Below are 22,460 nucleotides of genomic sequence, written 5' to 3'. Positions count from 1 at the left end.
TGTGATGAAGCAAGGGAAAGTCATTCATCATTGGTGGTTTTGCCATTACCTGAGGAGGAAATTGCAAGGCAAAATTCATGGTTTCAACCAAAAATGTATATTCTGGAAGGTTTTGTACAGGATGTACACCTGTGGCTATCAGAGGTGAAACAGCAAATGCATGTCATTATTCAGAAGGAACTACCAATACATGTCACTGTTGAAAAGGAGCCACAAACACCGGTCACTGCTGAAAGTGAAATGTGGAGTGCTGTACATTCGGATGACATTGGACCCCATGACAGTATATCAAATGTATCAAAATCCACACACAAATCCACTCCATCAAAATTATCTTCAACTTCATCTGCTCATCATAGCTCAGGCTGAAAAGGTTGCTCTCATGGAACAGGTGGCTGGCTTACACAAAAATATGAAATTGAAGCATAACAGGGACAACTCAGAATGCAAAAGGAGCAACTGGAAATGGAGACTCAGCTGGAAGCAGCAAATGCAAAGGCCCATGTACTGGAAACCATGGGCCAAGGAACTCATCAAGAGTGTCAAGTGGGACAAACTCAAAGAAAGGAGCTGCTGCTCCAAAGGAAACAACCCCATTCAACCCAAATGCAAATACATACCTACCTACCTAAAAAGGAAACAATGGAAACCACAAAGCCTCCCTCCCAGCCACAGGTTGTGAGACCAAAACAACCACTTCATGAAAAATCTGCCAAAGCTCATTACATGACTCCTCTAATGCAATACTCTCTCCCCAGGCAAAATGTTCAAACCGAAAATATAATAAACCAAAATGTGCAAACTGAAAATGTACAGCTTCATGGGAAAAAGAATGTTCAAGGTCATGTCACTCACACTACACCCCCTGCAGGTGATATTTGTAATGTGCTACGAAGACAGAATGAAAAAACTGCTTTACTGGTTAAGCAAAATCTGTATTCCACTTTACCACCAAGAGACATTCCAGTTTATGATGGTGACCCATTGCAATATGAAATGTTTATCAGGGCATTTGAGAGAGGAGTGGAGAAAAAGACTGACGATTACAGTGACTGCTTACATTACTTTGAACAATATACAAAAGGCCATCCATACAAGCTCGGATAAACCTGGAGGAACAAGGCATGCAAGCTACAGGAGAGGCATGGACATCGTGCTAAGCTTTCTGACCTTGTACAATTCATAGAGAGACAGGTAAAAAATACTGTCTGACCCACTGTTTGGAAACATACAAGATGCTAAGCAAACTACAACTGTCAAAACCTCAACCATCATCAAACCAAGAGACACAAGAGACATTCCAAGAAGCAGTTTTGCCACAACAGTAACACCCATAGAAACGGCAGTGCAGTCAAATGGAGTGGAAAGAAGTGTATTCATCAGCTATCATAATGATTGTCTTTTCTGCAATAAAAGTGGTCACACATTGGAGCGGTGTCCACAGATGAAATAGAGAAGACACAGAGAGAAGATGCACTACTTAAAGGAAAAGGGAGTCTGTTTTTGGCTGTTTGAAAAGAGGACACTTAAGCAGAGACTGCACAAGTCGTTTAACCTGTGATACGTGTGAACAAAACCATCCTGATATACTCCACATTGAAGAAACCAGTGGTGAGCTGTGGATTTTTGAACTAAGGGTACTGTATTTTATGACGTCACGTGCGCAGGCATGTGCACATAGCCACTTACTAATACTGTATTCAACATGTGATTATTAATGTATTTATATTTCTTATTATTTTGTTGCATTGTTAATTTGTTGTTTTTATTTTTGTTTCAATTAATCAATTATTTTATTTTCCTTTTAGTTTTATATAAAAGCCCTTTACATAGACTCACCCACAGATAAGCAGTTAAAATAATCAGACAACTTGTCTTTGTCTTGTCTCAGAGAACTGGGTGCTCTGCTAAGCAATCCCCTTCACACTCTGCAGTGCACATTCAATTCAAGTACATGGCTTTTCTCCAGTAGCCTAATGTTATGCAAAGCAGCCAGGTAGACGCTATTGAGAATGTGTCGCCACTGACGGCGCTAACCTTCAGAGGCTATTGTTTAAACTTTAAGGTGTTAACGACCGCCCCTGACGGTGAGTGCATGTTGAGCACGCGCGAGCCCCCAGCCCCCACAGTCTCATAACTAAGGGTACGCCGTACCCGCCCGTACCCCCTAGAGCTCAACCCTGGAAGAAACGGAAAAGAAATCAATAGGAAACAATGCTGTCGTCTTACCTCACACATGTGGTCATATTGGGGCCGGTGATGAAACCTCCATCTTCTCCATAGTACCCGTTCAAGTGAAGAGCCACAGGGAGACAGTGTTGCAAACATATGCATTTTTGGACCATGGAAGCACATCCACATTCTGCACTGAAAACTTAATGAGAAGGCTAAACATTACCGGACAAAAAACTAATATTCTTCTCCGCACAATGAACCAAGTGAAGCCTGAGACCAGTCACCATATCTCAGGTTTGGAAATAGCCAAGTTGGACAAAAATGATTTCATTCTCCCTAATGTGTTCACTCATAAAACCATGCCTGTCTCACAACACAATATTCCAAAAACAACAGGGCTTGTCACCATGGCCTTAGTCTGGGAGGGTTAGCGTCGGAGCTTGGACAGCAGGGGCGCGGCCACTGCGTTGTGATTCAAATCAACAGCCAATGAAGAAAAGGGGGCGGGATCCACATGCAGTGGGTGATGCATCTAAATAGGATCGACGGGAAGCAATTTCCCCTTGAGAAATTTCGGCCGCCATTGTTGTGTACTGCTGTTTGCCTCTCGTCGGACTTTTTAGACGAGTTGCACAGCTCTCAGACCGGTAAGAGGCGTGTCCGCTCAGATTCAGAGCGTGACGTACATCCCGCCCACAAATACCAGGGCTGTGGCCCAGAAGTTCCTCGCCAGAGCTGGCGAAAACTTCTGGGAACTCAGATTACCATGGCCTTATTTGAAACATATCAAACTGCAAGAAATAGACTCTGGTGTTGACCTACTGATTGGCAGAAATTCTTCAAAGTTATTGGAACCTTTTTGGAGGTGGTTAACAGCCAGGCAGATCGACCATATGCTGTGAGGACCCTATTGGGGTGGGTCATCTATGGTCCCTTGATAGGAGACAACAATGTCAGGGATGAGACTGGCTGCACTGCTGCGGCTGTCAATCATATCATATATCCAGAAAAACAATCAGGACTTCAGTGAAAGAACAAGCAAGGAAATGGAAGCCAAGTCAGGGTAGGATGAAAGATGGACTACTGCGTGAAACGGATCTGTTACGCAAGGTGGCTTGCCTCCCACAAGAAACGTTGGTGGTTATGTCCTCATACCCTTTCGCCATGGTCTGGAACAGCAATATTAAAGGTTACATTTTATTTTTCTTTCAGCTAGTTCCCGTCATGGCTGCACCTTCCTCGATCATCACCTGCTTGTCTCTCTCAGCACACCCTAAATTTGCTATTTGTCTTGCGTTTCAGCATCCTTCTCCCTCCGCCTCAGATAAACCATCTCTACCTCACCTCTCGCTTTATCCACCTCTCTTGCTTTATCGTCTAACCTTCTAACCTGGGCTTATACTCAAATGTAGTCATTTCTGTTCTCATCCCTCCATGTTGCTTCTAATGAGAATCGTAGCATTTTCAATCCGGCCGCCTCTAGTTCTTTGCCCTCTACTAACATGACCACTTGCCCGGTGATTTATTGACTATGGTTCACATAATTTATTTTCTGATATTGCACTAACATGTTTGTGCTGTCTTTTTCAGGTCATGTATGCCAGGGATGTGTGGTTGGAGGATGGAAAGGAGACAGAGGGTACAATTCCTAATAATTGGATCGACAGGGGTAAGGGAACCATTAGATGGCCAAATGCCAAACAAACACAACTTACAAGATGAGAAAGGACCCCCAGGAGGACTGGCTGACGTCCCAGTTAGTCAAGATAAAGATGACTTCAGGCAGGTTTTTGGATCATTTACTCAATAATTCAAGTACAAATAGTTGAATCAATGTTTACAGTTGAATTGTATAACTTCTAGTTAAAGCTTGTGAATGTGACAACTACAACCTGACCAGCCAAGCAGAGGAGGAAGAGGAGGATGTGGATGTGGTGATAAGAGGGAAGAGGAAACCTGTTAAAAGACAAGATGATGACTGATGTAGAGTTCATATGTTTCTCAAGTAACTAAATATGAAATGTGTTAACAGAAACTGGGCCTCACATTGTAGACCATTCATGTTTTATATGACGTTTTGGAGCATTATGGGTAACTTTCTTCTATAATCAATTTATAAGTCCATTGTCAGAAATGACAATCAAATGCTTTAATAAGCCGTATAGGTGCCCTCCTTTCCTATCGCACCAAGGAAGTTGCAGTCCAGCCAGGACAACAATGTGTTACTCAATGCTTGTTGAGTATTGATGTCAATTTATGAAATACCAGTAAGACTCCCTAATCGGGAGATAAGCGACCGTAGGTCACATGTATACAGAAGAGGGCTGTAACGGCGATTGGTTCCTAGTTGTGTGGAGGGATTGTTTGTGGGGGGCAAGCCCCCGAGTTACGGCATTTTATGTGAGCTGCAGTGGCAGGGGGTCCTTTATGTTTCAGACTCTGAAAATCAAGCCCTGGATGGCCTGGTGGATGTCGTGGTGGACACCATGTCTGTCGAGTTGGAGCATGCTGAGGGGTCTTGGCACAGGGAGATGTCTACACACAGTGAGTATGAATCACATTTAAGCAGTCACCTTTTGTATTTGGTATCTAAGAACATTCTTTGTCTTTTCCAGGCTCCCGACATGCAAGTGTAGCACCTCGGAGCAGAGAAATGTCCACACCCCGTGAGTATTCACTTTCTCCATTGCACCAACACATTTTAAGTACAGTCAGTACAAGGTGTTACATGTTGCGCATACTAAAGAAATCATTACCATACCTAATTCACAAGCAATGAGTAAGTAGTTACAGGCTCAATGTGTTGAACTATGTGTATCAGAGGAGATGTGTGATTGTCAACATCTAAGACCAACCAGTAGGGGTAGTCTTTTTCAGTGTGACATGGTGTTGTAGTAGTATTATGTCCAAGTATTAAGTCTTTAGTGATGGCTCCAGCCATCAGGCACAGTGATGGCTCCAGACACAGTGTCGGATACCGGCACAGCATCAGGACCAGCCACGACTCCAGGTACAGCAACAGCTCGGAGGCACTCTGTCAGGTCCAGACATGATGACAGGTCCCACCGCAGTGATGGGTCGAGGAACACGGTCAGGTCCAGACATGACAGATCCAGGGACACGGTCAGGCATGGTGAGTTGTCCAAAGGCCCCAAGTAATCAAAACCTTTACAATTCAGCAAGTAGTATCGTGCACCCCTAATTGTTACAATATGACATATTTATTATTTCTCATCTAATGTATAGTCATCTGTCTTGGAAAGTTTTAATGCAAAAATATCACTTTGTAATTTCTAAAATGTACTTTTGTTCTTATTACAGGTGCTATGCAGTGACTGAGAGGCCAACATGGGCATTCCCATTGCCAGCACAAGGTAAGTTCTGAGCTATTTCAATGAAGACCCCCAACAAACTGGGGGACACTTAATTTGCAACCCTTCTCTCTTCTGCCCATTCTCTCCTTTCTTCCTTTACTGTTCTCTCTGTCTCCTCTCCTATGGGGACACAAAAACTGCTCTTCAATTATATCAGTGTTTTGTATCATTGTAGGGTGGTGTCTATAACATGTCTCTGTGTACACTTACTTATTTTTCAGTATACCAGAAGAAAGTCCTGACCATATCAATATTCACTAAAGAACCTGCCTCTTCAGCAGCCAGTCATGTTGAGAGAATGGAGGACTTCCAGAGAGAGGAGCAACTCCTCAGTGATGTCCAAGCTTTTAATACCCTGGTAGGCTTTTCAAGAGTCTGGAAGTAATGAACAGCATAAGATGCACTCGCACACTTTTTACGTTCCTCTGGGATATGTCAGTGAAAGTTTTCATGGACTTATTCCAACAGGTGCTGCAACTTTCCCGTTATAGAGGGAAGGACGTTAAGGACTGTGTCCACAAAGTTCTTGACAGGTATGTTTCAACATACACTATGACTTAACCCCTGTGTGATGTTTGGGTGCGCTGTGGTTTTCAATGTGTGAACACTTATTTGGTTAATTCTTCTAGATGAGCGCCTGACTGCATGTTTCCATTAATTTGCCTTTTTTTTTTTAGCTTAACACCTGAATCCTCTGTTATGTCATGTCAATGACATAATGGTTGAACATTAAGTGAAAATTAGTAGTATAAAGGGTTTATACCATGTTTTACAATAAATCCTAATCCTACTACATTATCAAATGTAATTTGTTTTTCTTAAGGCTCTTCAGTAACAGTCTGATGGCACAGTTGAACATGAAGGGGGAAAAAGAGAAGACTGCGGCTTTCAGCGCAATACAAGGTAAGCCCATATTTCATGTTGACCAAGGACAAAATCAAAATGTAATTGGGTAAAACATGTCCTTTCCGGTTGACATAAAAAATACAATACAATGCCAACTGTCTACCGTTACCGTTGCTATCATAACATTTTAAATAACTGGTGGTTAGGTGTAGAAGGGAGATGGCTTTGTATTAAACTAGTTGTGGATGTACAAGCATTTTTTGCATGTCAATATGGAGACTCGCAATCAGTTTTATTGTCACTTCCACAACACACACTAGGCAAACAGGGGAGCAAAATGCCATTCTCCTCAACTCATGATGCACATTAAAAAGAGGCAAACATTAAAAAGTAAAGAGCAGACAACATTGGTAAAAAGTGCTGATGCATTCAAAGTGCAATCCATCTTTCAAGATGTTGGTTTTGGGGGCAATACATGGTTCAGGGTTCTGATGGTTTGGGGCAGCTGTTGGATGACCTGCTGGTGCTTCCCCCTGAGCTCTTGAACCTCCTACCAGATGGCAGGAGTTCAATCGAGCTGTGTATTATGTCAGATAGGGACTAGGACAGCATGTTGCCTTTGCACATTTTTTATTGCCTTTTTCTACTATGCAGATGCAGTCATGAAATTCGACCCAGAAGCCACAGAGGACCTCATAAGGCAGCATGCCGCAGACCACCTCAAGCATGCTCCAGCGAGAAGGGGAGGACACACAGCAGGCACTCAGGACTGATTTAACTTGAACTTTCACTGTCCATTGTGGGGGATCTTAGTGTCACAGTATTGTACAGTGTTGTGTAATTTGAACTTGTGTTCTGTTCAACGAAGTAGCTCTGGTTGGACCTTACCCTGGTAGCTCACTGGCTATTCAGTACAGCACTTGTTTAATATGTTTCAGTTGTTGTGGAACCGGCCCAAGCAAAAAGGGTGTCCCTGCAAAGTAAGCTGTGCTATTATGTTTTATTATTATTTTATTTTCATTCGACTAGTGACGTGGACTTGGACTTAGCCCCCCTCGGACATACCTGTGGACTACACCAGGTACAAATGACTTTTTTGTTGCTCTCCCTCATGGAGCTACTTGCGGATTATACCAGGGTCAGTCCACCCTAGGTGGACACGCACTGACCTTTTGCACCTTAATCCCATGTATAACGCACTGACTTTTTTGTCTTTTTTTTTATTGTACTCTTTTTCTCTAAGCACCTTAACGTCATAAGTATATCATGCACAGTATACGTACATTGCTGCTATGCTCAGGCACCTTAGTTTTTATTATCTCAGGTACTTTGTAAATATGTAGATAACTTGTTTGGCCTTCTGCTGTTCTCTTGTTTGATCTCCTTCCCACTTGCCCCCCACCCCTCTTCTTCTTCCCCCCCTCTTCTTTCTATGGAAATTAACGTTGCGCTGGGAACGATGTACAAAAACGAATTTCACCCACTTTTGTACCTTGTAAACCTGTGATGTGACAATAAACCTGATTCTGATTCTGACGTGTAAAAAAAAAAAAGAGAAGTTAACTGCTCTGTTCTGGATCAAGCTTAATCAGCCCTGGTGACTGCTTTGTGTGTGCTTTGTGTTAAGTGGCTGTCCCGCTTCTGTTCTGTCAAAAATAATTCAAAGCTGGCTTGATCTGCTGTTTGTTTGAATACTTAATTAGTCAGATAGGTAAACGTCATGAGGTACGTTAAGGCTAAAAGGATAACACAAGTCCTGGGGACTTGTTTCCATTGTGGTCCTATGAACTAGATTCCATTTCAGGGGGTCTAGTTCCAGTCCACAAATATTCCACAATCATATGGAATATTTGTGGAATACTGTAATTGTGGAACATTTGTTTGCGCAGCTGTGTATTCACAAGAAGAATAAAGAGATAATAAGGAAATAAGTGTGTATTGAATTGTGATTTGTTTGTAAACCTCTGTGTACTGTATTCCCAGTTTTCAGAAGGTGGCATAACCATTTGATCTTGTTCATTTTCCTGTAGCTTTGTTTGATTAGCTTAACAGCATGTTTACTACTAACTATGTTAAAGCTACAGGAAAATGAACAGGAAATGGGGATTACAGTTATGCACCGAGCCTAGAAGAAGTGGATTGTTTGATTAGTTTATTTGAATATTAAAATTCAAAAGGATAAAAAACACAAGAAAGCCCGTAGGCTTGTTTCAATCGTGGTCCTTTGGGAAAGGGGACATAGGGAGCTACAATACAATACAATATAATAACATAAAAAACATAAAACAAGGCCAAATAAAACTTACAAATTCAAAAAGGACAAACAGAAGACTAAACATCAACTAAACAAAAATTAAGATTGGGGTAAAGATGTCTATAATTAGTCTAAATTTGACGTAGAAAAGATGACCACATTTGGACTAGAATAAGCCCTTATGTAGAGGTTTGGACGTTCAGAAGACATCCGACAAAGACGCAATTAAAACTTTCATTCTGCACCCTTCAGGGACCAAAATGGGACGTTCAAAAATGACCTCATTGCACATTGGGAATAAAATAATATACTGTATATGTGAAAACATCTGTTCCATTCCTGTTGTTCCCTGAAGATGAAATGGTCGAGCTCGTTTGCCTGACCCCCAATTGTTATAATTGATCGTTCCTTCCGACCGACCGAGAGGCATACCGGACCGAGGTGGAAGGGCAACACTGCCCTCTAGTGGATACATCCAGTTTGTACATGCACATGTTAACCCAGAGTACAGAAGTCCTGACGTCACTCGTCCATCCCCTGGGTCGTAAAGTCATTTCCCTATGGAGAATAACATTGGGTCATCATAGAATCGTCTCATAAGAATTGTGGTCCAAAAATAAACAAACTGCCTCGGCGATATTGTCAGGGAGGAGCCTCGGCATTGTTTATGATAGTCAGTCACTCATATTTGAAAAAGTCAGTTTCTGGCAAATTTAACTAATTCGGCAGAAGTAACATTAGCGTTTTCTCACCGTCAGTTGATGCTTCATATCCATAAGAGTAAAACCGCCGGGGTCATTTGTTTATGTTTGGAACACAGTTCTTATTTGACGCGACATTAAACACTTCTATGGGAATTCAGAACAGGGGGGAAAAGGTTTTAAAGGTTTACGGTTCTAGAGGTTTTACATCTTCTAAAGCTCTAAGGTATTCTCTAAAATTCAAATGGTAGCCGATATGTCCTAAGTAGGCCGAACGTTGTAGAGTTGGAACGGAGTTTGTAGCTAAAAGTATGAAGGACTAGTTAGGGGTCAAAAAACGGGCCGAATACGTAGTGACAATAACGTCAGTGTGCTCGCTAAGTATATACTGTTAGGCACATACGTGAAATGTGTCCTCTGCACTTTAACAGCCTCCAATCACTCTAAGATTGCCACATTGTTGACCTGACCTGGAATCGTACCCAGCACATCCAGGACCTCTGGTTCACCAGGCAGGCCCACTAACCACTCAGCTAATAGCACTCTGATTAACATCATGTCAGAAAATGAAATGAAACAGAGGTCTGACTATACTGAGTCAGAGTCAAGCTTTACAAAATGTAAGTTGTGTAAAAAAAAGTCTCACTATACTAAGTTGTTATTTGTTTGTTTAAGTCAGGCTATACTCTACTCAGAGTCATAAGTTTACAAAATGTACTAAAGTACAGTGAACGTCTGTGCGGTTTGTCTTCATCACTGAAAATAACGTACATGTAAACAGATATAAAACTGCTGTCATGTGCAGTTGGGGTGAAGAAACACAACCATTTCACTCCTAATAGTACCTATTTGATTTGACATCCTGACTTGCTGCTGTGGCTGAGGCTTGAACCTGTTACCTGCGGCTCACTAGTCAGTGACTCTATCCATTCACCTACAGCTGTTTCCTTGTAATCTGTGGTTCTAAAACGTTTTGTTGTCAACCCCCCAAATTGACATGTATTTGGGCAGTGGACCCCAATGTGAAAAGATGTAGTGTCAGGGCCCCCCATGAAAAAGATTTATATTTATGCTGTAACACATTTTAAAGTTATTTGTCTTGTTTGTTGTTCAAGTCAAAGCACCAGGAAGGCTGTACTTGAGAGCCATCTGTTAGCTCAATGGGTTGAGACACAGTATTCATGATCCACAGGCCATGAGTTCAAATCCCATTGATGTCTTTCCTATGAGTCTTTCCTTTGCAGACTGGCTTCCAGAAGATCAAGTGAAAACCATCAGGAAGGCTGTATTTGTCATCCAACTCTTAGCTCAATGGGTTGAGACGCAGTATACATGATCCAGAGGCCATGAGTTCAAATCCCACTGGTGTCTTTACTGTGATGCTTTCCTTTGCAGACTAACTTCTAGAAAAACAAGTTAAAAGCACCAGGAGACCTGTAACTCTCAGCCAACAGCATAGCTCAACTGGTAGAGCGTCTGTCCAATAACATGACTTAACTTCACTTGAGTGGGTTTGATTCCCACTTGAGTGAAGTTTCCCCGGTATCTTGGGGCAACGGATAAATTGACTGATATCCTTAGTGATGCTTCCCTTTGCAGACTAACTTCCAGAAAACAAGTTAAAAGCACCAAGAAACCTGTAACTCTCAGTCGACAGCATAGCTCAACTGGTAGAGCGTCTGTCCAATAACATGACACTTCACTTGAGTGGGTTCAATTCCCAGTCGAGTCAAGTGTCCCCGGTAACTTGGGGCAACGGATAAATTGACTGATATCCGTAGAATAACTTGTAGGAGTGTGCTGGTTCAAATCCAGTTCAACCCAGGACCGAGCGGTCCTGGGTTCGATTCCCACTAACGTCAAGTCCCCGGTAAATTGGGGCAGCGGATAAATTGACTGATATCCGTAGAATAACTTGTAGGAGTGTCCTGGTTCAAATCCAGTCACCACCTTAGTAACTGAGACCGAATCTGGCCAATTCGGTCTCAGTTACTGAGATAGATAGAGGGTGTGTAGAGTGGGCGGAGTAGAGTAGGGGTAGAGTAAAGAGGGAATGTAGTGGGAGGAGTAGAACTAGGGGGAGGAGTAGGACTAGGAGTAGAACTAGAGTAGGGGGCCAGAGTAGGAGTAGAGGCCAGAGTAGGGGGAGGAGTAGGGCCAGAGTAGGAGAAGGGGGAGGGCCCAGAATAGGGGGAGGAGTAGGGCCCAGAATAGGGGGAGGAGTAGGAGAAGGGGGAGGGTCCAGAGTAGGGGGAGGAGTAGGGCCAGAGTAGGAGAAGGGGTAGGGCCCAGAGTAGGGGGAGGAGTAGGGCCAGAGAAGGGGGAGGGCCCAGAATAGGGGGAGGAGTAGGGCCAGAGTAGGAGAAGGGGGAGGGCCCAGAATAGGGGGAGGAGTAGGGCCAGAGTAGGAGAAGGGGAAGGGCCCAGAATAGGGGGAGGAGTAGGGTCAGAGTAGGAGAAGGGGGAGGAGTAGGGGGAGGGCCCAGAATAGGGGGAGGAGTAGGGCCAGAGTAGGAGAAGGGGGAGGGCCCAGAATAGGGGGAGGAGTAGGGCCCAGAATAGGGGGAGGAGTAGGAGAAGGGGGAGGGCCCAGAGTAGGGGGAGGAGTAGGGCCGGGGTAGGGCTCAGAGTAGGGGGAGGAGTAGGGCCCAGAATAGGGGGAGGAGTAGGAGAAGGGGGAGGGCCCAGAATAGGGGGAGGAGTAGGGCCAGAGTAGGAGAAGGGGGAGGGCCCAGAATAGGAGGGGAGGGCCCAGAATAGGAGGGGAGGAGTAGGGGCCAGAGTAGGAATAGAGGCCAGGAGTAGGGGGATGGAGGGAAGGTAGTTAAGGCCAACATTCCTATTTCCCTCTAGTTGTCCTCTTATTGCAAATCTCCACACACGCGATATTGCAAATCTCTAATAAAATTTCACCTCCATACAGAAACCAAAACCATATCCCTCTCCTGGCTCCCTACTCTGGCCTCTACTCCACCCACCTACTCCTCCCCCTATGCTGGGCCCTCCCCCTTCTCCTAATCTGGCCCTACTCCTCCCCCTATTCTGGGCCCTCCCCCTACTCCTCTCCCTTCTCCTACTCTGACCCTACTCCTCCCCCTATTCTGGGCCCTCCCCCTTCTCCTACTCTGGCCCTACTCCTCCCCCTATTCTGGGCCCTCCCCCTTCTCCTACTCTGGCCCTACTCCTCCCCCTATTCTGGGCCCTCCCCCTTCTCTGGCCCTACTCCTCCCCCTACTCTGGGCCCTACCCCTTCTCCTACTCTGGCCCTACTCCTCCCCCTACTCTGGACCCTCCCCCTTCTCCTACTCCTCCCCCTATTCTGGGCCCTACTCCTCCCCCTATTCTGGGCCCTCCCCCTTCTCCTACTCTGGCCCTACTCCTCCCCCTACTCTGGCCTCTACTCCTACTCTGGCCCCCTACTCTAGTTCTACTCCTAGTCCTACTCCTCCCCCTAGTTCTACTCCTCCCACTACATTCCCTCTTTACTCTACCCCTACTCTACTCCGCCCACTCTACACACCCTCTATCTATCTCAGGTAACTGAGACCGAATTGGCCAGATTCGGTCTCAGTTACTAAGGTGGTGACTGGATTTGAACCAGGACACTCCTACAAGTTATTCTACGGATATCAGTCAATTTATCCGCTGCCCCAATTTACCGGGGACTTGACGTTAGTGGGAATCGAACCCAGGACCGCTCGGTCCTGGGTTGAACTGGATTTGAACCAGCACACTCCTACAAGTTATTCTACGGATATCAGTCAATTTATCCGTTGCCCCAAGTTACCGGGGACACTTGACTCGACTGGGAATTGAACCCACTCAAGTGAAGTGTCATGTTATTGGACAGACGCTCTACCAGTTGAGCTATGCTGTCGACTGAGAGTTACAGGTTTCTTGGTGCTTTTAACTTGTTTTCTGGAAGTTAGTCTGCAAAGGGAAGCATCACTAAGGATATCAGTCAATTTATCCGTTGCCCCAAGATACCGGGGAAACTTCACTCAAGTGGGAATCAAACCCACTCAAGTGAAGTTAAGTCATGTTATTGGACAGACGCTCTACCAGTTGAGCTATGCTGTTGGCTGAGAGTTACAGGTCTCCTGGTGCTTTTAACTTGTTTTTCTAGAAGTTAGTCTGCAAAGGAAAGCATCACAGTAAAGACACCAGTGGGATTTGAACTCATGGCCTCTGGATCATGTATACTGCGTCTCAACCCATTGAGCTAAGAGTTGGATGACAAATACAGCCTTCCTGATGGTTTTCACTTGATCTTCTGGAAGCCAGTCTGCAAAGGAAAGACTCATAGGAAAGACATCAATGGGATTTGAACTCATGGCCTGTGGATCATGAATACTGTGTCTCAACCCATTGAGCTAACAGATGGCTCTCAAGTACAGCCTTCCTGGTGCTTTGACTTGAACAACAAACAAGACAAATAACTTTAAAATGTGTTACAGCATAAATATAAATCTTTTTCATGGGGGGCCCTGACACTACATCTTTTCACATTGGGGTCCACTGCCCAAATACATGTCAATTTGGGGGGTTGACAACAAAACGTTTTAGAACCACAGATTACAAGGAAACAGCTGTAGGTGAATGGATAGAGTCACTGACTAGTGAGCCGCAGGTAACAGGTTCAAGCCTCAGCCACAGCAGCAAGTCAGGATGTCAAATCAAATAGGTACTATTAGGAGTGAAATGGTTGTGTTTCTTCACCCCAACTGCACATGACAGCAGTTTTATATCTGTTTACATGTACGTTATTTTCAGTGATGAAGACAAACCGCACAGACGTTCACTGTACTTTAGTACATTTTGTAAACTTATGACTCTGAGTAGAGTATAGCCTGACTTAAACAAACAAATAACAACTTAGTATAGTGAGACTTTTTTTTACACAACTTACATTTTGTAAAGCTTGACTCTGACTCAGTATAGTCAGACCTCTGTTTCATTTCATTTTCTGACATGATGTTAATCAGAGTGCTATTAGCTGAGTGGTTAGTGGGCCTGCCTGGTGAACCAGAGGTCCTGGATGTGCTGGGTACGATTCCAGGTCAGGTCAACAATGTGGCAATCTTAGAGTGATTGGAGGCTGTTAAAGTGCAGAGGACACATTTCACGTATGTGCCTAACAGTATATACTTAGCGAGCACACTGACGTTATTGTCACTACGTATTCGGCCCGTTTTTTGACCCCTAACTAGTCCTTCATACTTTTAGCTACAAACTCCGTTCCAACTCTACAACGTTCGGCCTACTTAGGACATATCGGCTACCATTTGAATTTTAGAGAATACCTTAGAGCTTTAGAAGATGTAAAACCTCTAGAACCGTAAACCTTTAAAACCTTTTCCCCCCTGTTCTGAATTCCCATAGACGTGTTTAATATCGCGTCAAATAAGAACTGTGTTCCAAACATAAACAAATGACCCCGGCGGTTTTACTCTTATGGATATGAAGCATCAACTGACGGTGAGAAAACGCTAATGTTACTTCTGCCGAATTAGTTAAATTTGCCAGAAACTGACTTTTTCAAATATGAGTGACTGACTATCATAAACAATGCCGAGGCTCCTCCCTGACAATATCGCCGAGGCAGTTTGTTTATTTTTGGACCACAATTCTTATGAGACGATTCTATGATGACCCAATGTTATTCTCCATAGGGAAATGACTTTACGACCCAGGGGATGGACGAGTGACGTCAGGACTTCTGTACTCTGGGTTAACATGTGCATGTACAAACTGGATGTATCCACTAGAGGGCAGTGTTGCCCTTCCACCTCGGTCCGGTATGCCTCTCGGTCGGTCGGAAGGAACGATCAATTATAACAATTGGGGGTCAGGCAAACGAGCTCGACCATTTCATCTTCAGGGAACAACAGGAATGGAACAGATGTTTTCACATATACAGTATATTATTTTATTCCCAATGTGCAATGAGGTCATTTTTGAACGTCCCATTTTGGTCCCTGAAGGGTGCAGAATGAAAGTTTTAATTGCGTCTTTGTCGGATGTCTTCTGAACGTCCAAACCTCTACATAAGGGCTTATTCTAGTCCAAATGTGGTCATCTTTTCTACGTCAAATTTAGACTAATTATAGACATCTTTACCCCAATCTTAATTTTTGTTTAGTTGATGTTTAGTCTTCTGTTTGTCCTTTTTGAATTTGTAAGTTTTATTTGGCCTTGTTTTATGTTTTTTATGTTATTATATTGTATTGTATTGTAGCTCCCTATGTCCCCTTTCCCAAAGGACCACGATTGAAACAAGCCTACGGGCTTTCTTGTGTTTTTTATCCTTTTGAATTTTAATATTCAAATAAACTAATCAAACAATCCACTTCTTCTAGGCTCGGTGCATAACTGTAATCCCCATTTCCTGTTCATTTTCCTGTAGCTTTAACATAGTTAGTAGTAAACATGCTGTTAAGCTAATCAAACAAAGCTACAGGAAAATGAACAAGATCAAATGGTTATGCCACCTTCTGAAAACTGGGAATACAGTACACAGAGGTTTACAAACAAATCACAATTCAATACACACTTATTTCCTTATTATCTCTTTATTCTTCTTGTGAATACACAGCTGCGCAAACAAATGTTCCACAATTACAGTATTCCACAAATATTCCATATGATTGTGGAATATTTGTGGACTGGAACTAGACCCCCTGAAATGGAATCTAGTTCATAGGACCACAATGGAAACAAGTCCCCAGGACTTGTGTTATCCTTTTAGCCTTAACGTACCTCATGACGTTTACCTATCTGACTAATTAAGTATTCAAACAAACAGCAGATCAAGCCAGCTTTGAATTATTTTTGACAGAACAGAAGCGGGACAGCCACTTAACACAAAGCACACACAAAGCAGTCACCAGGGCTGATTAAGCTTGATCCAGAACAGAGCAGTTAACTTCTCTTTTTTTTTTTTACACGTCAGAATCAGAATCAGGTTTATTGTCACATCACAGGTTTACAAGGTACAAAAGTGGGTGAAATTCGTTTTTGTACATCGTTCCCAGCGCAACGTTAATTTCCATAGAAAGAAGAGGGGGGGAAGAAGAAGAGGGGTGGGGGGCAAGTGGGAAGGAGATCAAACAAGAGAACAGCAGAAGGCCAAACAAGTTATCTACATATTTACAAAGTACCTGAGATAATAAAAACTAAGGTGCCTGAGCATAGCAGCAATGTACGTATACTGTGCATGATATACTTATGACGTTAAGGTGCTTAGAGAAAAAGAGTACAATAAAAAAAAAGACAAAAAAGTCAGTGCGTTATACATGGGATTAAGGTGCAAAAGGTCAGTGCGTGTCCACCTAGGGTGGACTGACCCTGGTATAATCCGCAAGTAGCTCCATGAGGGAGAGCAACAAAAAAGTCATTTGTACCTGGTGTAGTCCACAGGTATGTCCGAGGGGGGCTAAGTCCAAGTCCACGTCACTAGTCGAATGAAAATAAAATAATAATAAAACATAATAGCACAGCTTACTTTGCAGGGACACCCTTTTTGCTTGGGCCGGTTCCACAACAACTGAAACATATTAAACAAGTGCTGTACTGAATAGCCAGTGAGCTACCAGGGTAAGGTCCAACCAGAGCTACTTCGTTGAACAGAACACAAGTTCAAATTACACAACACTGTACAATACTGTGACACTAAGATCCCCCACAATGGACAGTGAAAGTTCAAGTTAAATCAGTCCTGAGTGCCTGCTGTGTGTCCTCCCCTTCTCGCTGGAGCATGCTTGAGGTGGTCTGCGGCATGCTGCCTTATGAGGTCCTCTGTGGCTTCTGGGTCGAATTTCATGACTGCATCTGCATAGTAGAAAAAGGCAATAAAAAATGTGCAAAGGCAACATGCTGTCCTAGTCCCTATCTGACATAATACACAGCTCGATTGAACTCCTGCCATCTGGTAGGAGGTTCAAGAGCTCAGGGGGAAGCACCAGCAGGTCATCCAACAGCTGCCCCAAACCATCAGAACCCTGAACCATGTATTGCCCCCAAAACCAACATCTTGAAAGATGGATTGCACTTTGAATGCATCAGCACTTTTTACCAATGTTGTCTGCTCTTTACTTTTTAATGTTTGCCTCTTTTTAATGTGCATCATGAGTTGAGGAGAATGGCATTTTGCTCCCCTGTTTGCCTAGTGTGTGTTGTGGAAGTGACAATAAAACTGATTGCGAGTCTCCATATTGACATGCAAAAATGCTTGTACATCCACAACTAGTTTAATACAAAGCCATCTCCCTTCTACACCTAACCACCAGTTATTTAAAATGTTATGATAGCAACGGTAACGGTAGACAGTTGGCATTGTATTGTATTTTTTATGTCAACCGGAAAGGACATGTTTTACCCAATTACATTTTGATTTTGTCCTTGGTCAACATGAAATATGGGCTTACCTTGTATTGCGCTGAAAGCCGCAGTCTTCTCTTTTTCCCCCTTCATGTTCAACTGTGCCATCAGACTGTTACTGAAGAGCCTTAAGAAAAACAAATTACATTTGATAATGTAGTAGGATTAGGATTTATTGTAAAACATGGTATAAACCCTTTATACTACTAATTTTCACTTAATGTTCAACCATTATGTCATTGACATGACATAACAGAGGATTCAGGTGTTAAGCTAAAAAAAAAAGGCAAATTAATGGAAACATGCAGTCAGGCGCTCATCTAGAAGAATTAACCAAATAAGTGTTCACACATTGAAAACCACAGCGCACCCAAACATCACACAGGGGTTAAGTCATAGTGTATGTTGAAACATACCTGTCAAGAACTTTGTGGACACAGTCCTTAACGTCCTTCCCTCTATAACGGGAAAGTTGCAGCACCTGTTGGAATAAGTCCATGAAAACTTTCACTGACATATCCCAGAGGAACGTAAAAAGTGTGCGAGTGCATCTTATGCTGTTCATTACTTCCAGACTCTTGAAAAGCCTACCAGGGTATTAAAAGCTTGGACATCACTGAGGAGTTGCTCCTCTCTCTGGAAGTCCTCCATTCTCTCAACATGACTGGCCGCTGAAGAGGCAGGTTCTTTAGTGAATATTGATATGGTCAGGACTTTCTTCTGGTATACTGAAAAATAAGTAAGTGTACACAGAGACATGTTATAGACACCACCCTACAATGATACAAAACACTGATATAATTGAAGAGCAGTTTTTGTGTCCCCATAGGAGAGGAGACAGAGAGAACAGTAAAGGAAGAAAGGAGAGAATGGGCAGAAGAGAGAAGGGTTGCAAATTAAGTGTCCCCCAGTTTGTTGGGGGTCTTCATTGAAATAGCTCAGAACTTACCTTGTGCTGGCAATGGGAATGCCCATGTTGGCCTCTCAGTCACTGCATAGCACCTGTAATAAGAACAAAAGTACATTTTAGAAATTACAAAGTGATATTTTTGCATTAAAACTTTCCAAGACAGATGACTATACATTAGATGAGAAATAATAAATATGTCATATTGTAACAATTAGGGGTGCACGATACTACTTGCTGAATTGTAAAGGTTTTGATTACTTGGGGCCTTTGGACAACTCACCATGCCTGACCGTGTCCCTGGATCTGTCATGTCTGGACCTGACCGTGTTCCTCGACCCATCACTGCGGTGGGACCTGTCATCATGTCTGGACCTGACAGAGTGCCTCCGAGCTGTTGCTGTACCTGGAGTCGTGGCTGGTCCTGATGCTGTGCCGGTATCCGACACTGTGTCTGGAGCCATCACTGTGCCTGATGGCTGGAGCCATCACTAAAGACTTAATACTTGGACATAATACTACTACAACACCATGTCAGACTGAAAAAGACTACCCCTACTGGTTGGTCTTAGATGTTGACAATCACACATCTCCTCTGATACACATAGTTCAACACATTGAGCCTGTAACTACTTACTCATTGCTTGTGAATTAGGTATGGTAATGATTTCTTTAGTATGCACAACATGTAACACCTTGTACTGACTGTACTTAAAATGTGTTGGTGCAATGGAGAAAGTGAATACTCACGGGGTGTGGACATTTCTCTGCTCCGAGGTGCTACACTTGCATGTCGGGAGCCTGGAAAAGACAAAGAATGTTCTTAGATCGAAATACAAAAGGTGACTGCTTAAATGTGATTCATACTCACTGTGTGTAGACATCTCCCTGTGCCAAGACCCCTCAGCATGCTCCAACTCGACAGACATGGTGTCCACCACGACATCCACCAGGCCATCCAGGGCTTGATTTTCAGAGTCTGAAACATAACAATCAGCTTGTAACTGATTTCATGTTGTGTGTACCCAATACATCATTATCATATTTCATAAATTGACATCAATACTCAACAAGCATTGAGTAACACATTGTTGTCCTGGCTGGACTGCAACTTCCTTGGTGCGATAGGAAAGGAGGGCACCTATACGGCTGCAATATAAAGTAAAAATAAACATATCCATATCTAAAATAGACAGCCTTATTAAAGCATTTGATTGTCATTTTTGACAATGGACTTATAAATTGATTATAGAAGAAAGTTACCCATAATGGTCCAAAACGTCATATAAAACATGAATGGTCTACAATGTGAGGCCCAGTTTCTGTTAACACATTTCATATTTAGAAGTTACTTGAGAAACATATGAACTCTACATCAGTCATCATCTTGTCTTTTAACAGGTTTCCTCTTCCCTTATCACCACATCCACATCCTCCTCTTCCTCCTCTGCTTGGCTGGTCAGGTTGTAGTTGTCACATTCACAAGCTTTAACTAGAAGTTATACAATTCAACTGTAAACATTGATTCAACTATTTGTACTTGAATTATTGAGTAAATGATCCAAAAACCTGCCTGAAGTCATCTTTATCTTGACTAACTGGGACGTCAGCCAGTCCTCCTGGGGGTCCTTTCTCATCTTGTAAGTTGTGTTTGTTTGGCATTTGGCCATCTAATGGTTCCCTTACCCCTGTCGATCCAATTATTAGGAATTGTACCCTCTGTCTCCTTTCCATCCTCCAACCACACATCCCTGGCATACATGACCTGAAAAAGACAGCACAAACATGTTAGTGCAATATCAGAAAATAAATTATGTGAACCATAGTCAATAAATCACCGGGCAAGTGGTCATGTTAGTAGAGGGCAAAGAACTAGAGGCGGCCGGATTGAAAATGCTACGATTCTCATTAGAAGCAACATGGAGGGATGAGAACAGAAATGACTACATTTGAGTATAAGCCCAGGTTAGAAGGTTAGACGATAAAGCAAGAGAGGTGGATAAAGCGAGAGGTGAGGTAGAGATGGTTTATCTGAGGCGGAGGGAGAAGGATGCTGAAACGCAAGACAAATAGCAAATTTAGGGTGTGCTGAGAGAGACAAGCAGGTGATGATCGAGGAAGGTGCAGCCATGATGGGAACTAGCTGAAAGAAAAATAAAATGTAACCTTTAATATTGCTGTTCCAGACCATGGCGAAAGGGTATGAGGACATAACCACCAACGTTTCTTGTGGGAGGCAAGCCACCTTGCGGAACAGATCCGTTTCACGCAGTAGTCCATCTTTCATCCTACCCTGACTTGGCTTCCATTTCCTTGCTTGTTCTTTCACTGAAGTCCTGATTGTTTTTCTGGATATATGATTTGATTGACAGCCGCAGCAGTGCAGCCAGTCTCATCCCTGACATTGTTGTCTCCTATCAAGGGACCATAGATGACCCACCCCAATAGGGTCCTCACAGCATATGGTCGATCTGCCTGGCTGTTAACCACCTCCAAAAAGGTTCCAATAACTTTGAAGCATTTCTGCCAATCAGTAGGTCAACACCAGAGTCTATTTCTTGCAGTTTGATATGTTTCAAATAAGGCCATGGTGACAAGCCCTGTTGTTTTTGGAATATTGTGTTGTGAGACAGGCATGGTTTTATGAGTGAACACATTAGGGAGTCGTATGAAGTCATTTTTGTCCAACTTGGCTATTTCCAAACCTGAGATATGGTGACTGGTCTCAGGCTTCACTTGGTTCATTGTGCGGAGAAGAATATTAGTTTTTTGTCCGGTAATGTTTAGCCTTCTCATTAAGTTTTCAGTGCAGAATGTGGATGTGCTTCCATGGTCCAAAAATGCATATGTTTGCAACACTGTCTCCCTGTGGCTCTTCACTTGAACGGGTACTATGGAGAAGATGGACGTTTCATCACCGGCCCCAATATGACCACATGTGTGAGGTGAGACGACAGCATTGTTTCCTATTGATTTCTTTTCCGTTTCTTCCAGGGTTGAGCTCTAGGGGGTACGGGCGGGTACGGCGTACCCTTAGTTATGAGACTGTGGGGGCCGCGCGTGCTCAACATGCACTCACCGTCAGCGGCGGTCGTTAACACCTTAAAGTTTAAACAATAGCCTCTGAAGGTTAGCGCCGTCAGTGGCGAGACATTCTCAATAGCGTCTACCTGGCTGCTTTGCATAACATTAGGCTACTGGAGAAAAGCCATGTACTTGAATTGAATGTGCACTGCAGAGTGTGAAGGGGATTGCTTAGCAGAGCACCCAGTTCTCTGAGACAAGACAAAGACAAGTTGTCTGATTATTTTAACTGCTTATCTGTGGGTGAGTCTATGTAAAGGGCTTTTATATAAAACTAAAGGAAAATAAAATAATTGATTAATTGAAACAAAAATAAAAACAACAAATTAACAATGCAACAAAATAATAAGAAATATAGATACATTAATAATCACATGTTGAATACAGTATTAGTAAGTGGCTATGTGCACATGCCTGCGCACGTGACGTCATAAAATACAGTACCCTTAGTTCAAAAATCCACAGCTCACCACTGGTTTCTTCAATGTGGAGTATATCAGGATGGTTTTGTTCACACGTATCACAGGTTAAACGACTTGTGCAGTCTCTGCTTAAGTGTCATCTTTTCAAACAGCCAAAAACAGACTCCCTTTTCCTTTAAGTAGTGCATCTTCTCTCTGTGTCTTCTCTATTTCATCTGTGGACACCGCTCCAATGTGTGACCACTTTTATTGCAGAAAAGACAATCATTATGATAGCTGAAGAATACACTTCTTTCCACTCCATTTGACTGCACTGCC

At 43.1% G+C, this 22,460-nt stretch overlaps 1 protein-coding gene and 1 long non-coding RNA gene across 6 annotated transcripts; one reads left to right on the top strand and one right to left on the bottom strand.

The window, feature by feature from the left end:
- The first annotated feature begins 4,463 nt into the window (after positions 1-4,463).
- Positions 4,464-5,822, top strand: LOC311036244. Of its 2 annotated transcripts, XR_014599829.1 has the most exons (5): positions 4,592-4,719; positions 4,791-4,841; positions 5,113-5,308; positions 5,497-5,549; positions 5,771-5,822. It is a non-coding gene; the product is annotated as an uncharacterized lncRNA (long non-coding RNA). The 2 variants fall into 2 exon arrangements; XR_014599828.1 differs by having other exon boundaries at positions 4,464-4,841.
- Positions 5,823-15,941: 10,119 nt separating this feature from the next.
- On the bottom strand, positions 15,942-22,230 carry LOC311036241 (uncharacterized protein). Of its 4 annotated transcripts, none has more exons than XM_084044809.1 (9): positions 22,191-22,230; positions 19,508-20,401; positions 19,387-19,437; positions 18,920-19,115; positions 18,679-18,731; positions 18,321-18,457; positions 18,146-18,210; positions 17,777-17,856; positions 15,942-17,180 (listed from the first exon to the last, which is right to left on the bottom strand). In XM_084044809.1, the coding sequence occupies exons 6-9, from the start codon at positions 18,378-18,380 to the stop codon at positions 17,062-17,064; spliced, it is 324 nt and encodes a 107-aa protein (XP_083900935.1). In that variant the 5' UTR covers positions 18,381-18,457; positions 18,679-18,731; positions 18,920-19,115; positions 19,387-19,437; positions 19,508-20,401; positions 22,191-22,230; the 3' UTR covers positions 15,942-17,061. The 4 variants fall into 4 exon arrangements, with proteins under 4 accessions (XP_083900935.1, XP_083900934.1, XP_083900936.1 ...); XM_084044808.1 differs by lacking the exon at positions 22,191-22,230 and adding an exon at positions 20,803-21,233; XM_084044810.1 differs by lacking the exon at positions 22,191-22,230 and having other exon boundaries at positions 19,387-19,458; positions 19,508-19,535.
- Positions 22,231-22,460: the final 230 nt, after the last annotated feature.

The sequence above is a fragment of the Gymnoscopelus microlampas genome (assembly GCF_963454915.1).
Source record: "Gymnoscopelus microlampas genome assembly, chromosome: 20".
Lineage (NCBI taxonomy): Eukaryota > Metazoa > Chordata > Actinopteri > Myctophiformes > Myctophidae > Gymnoscopelus > Gymnoscopelus microlampas.
The sequence above is the reverse complement of the archived record's forward strand: the minus strand, read 5'-3'. Positions and strand labels throughout refer to the sequence as shown.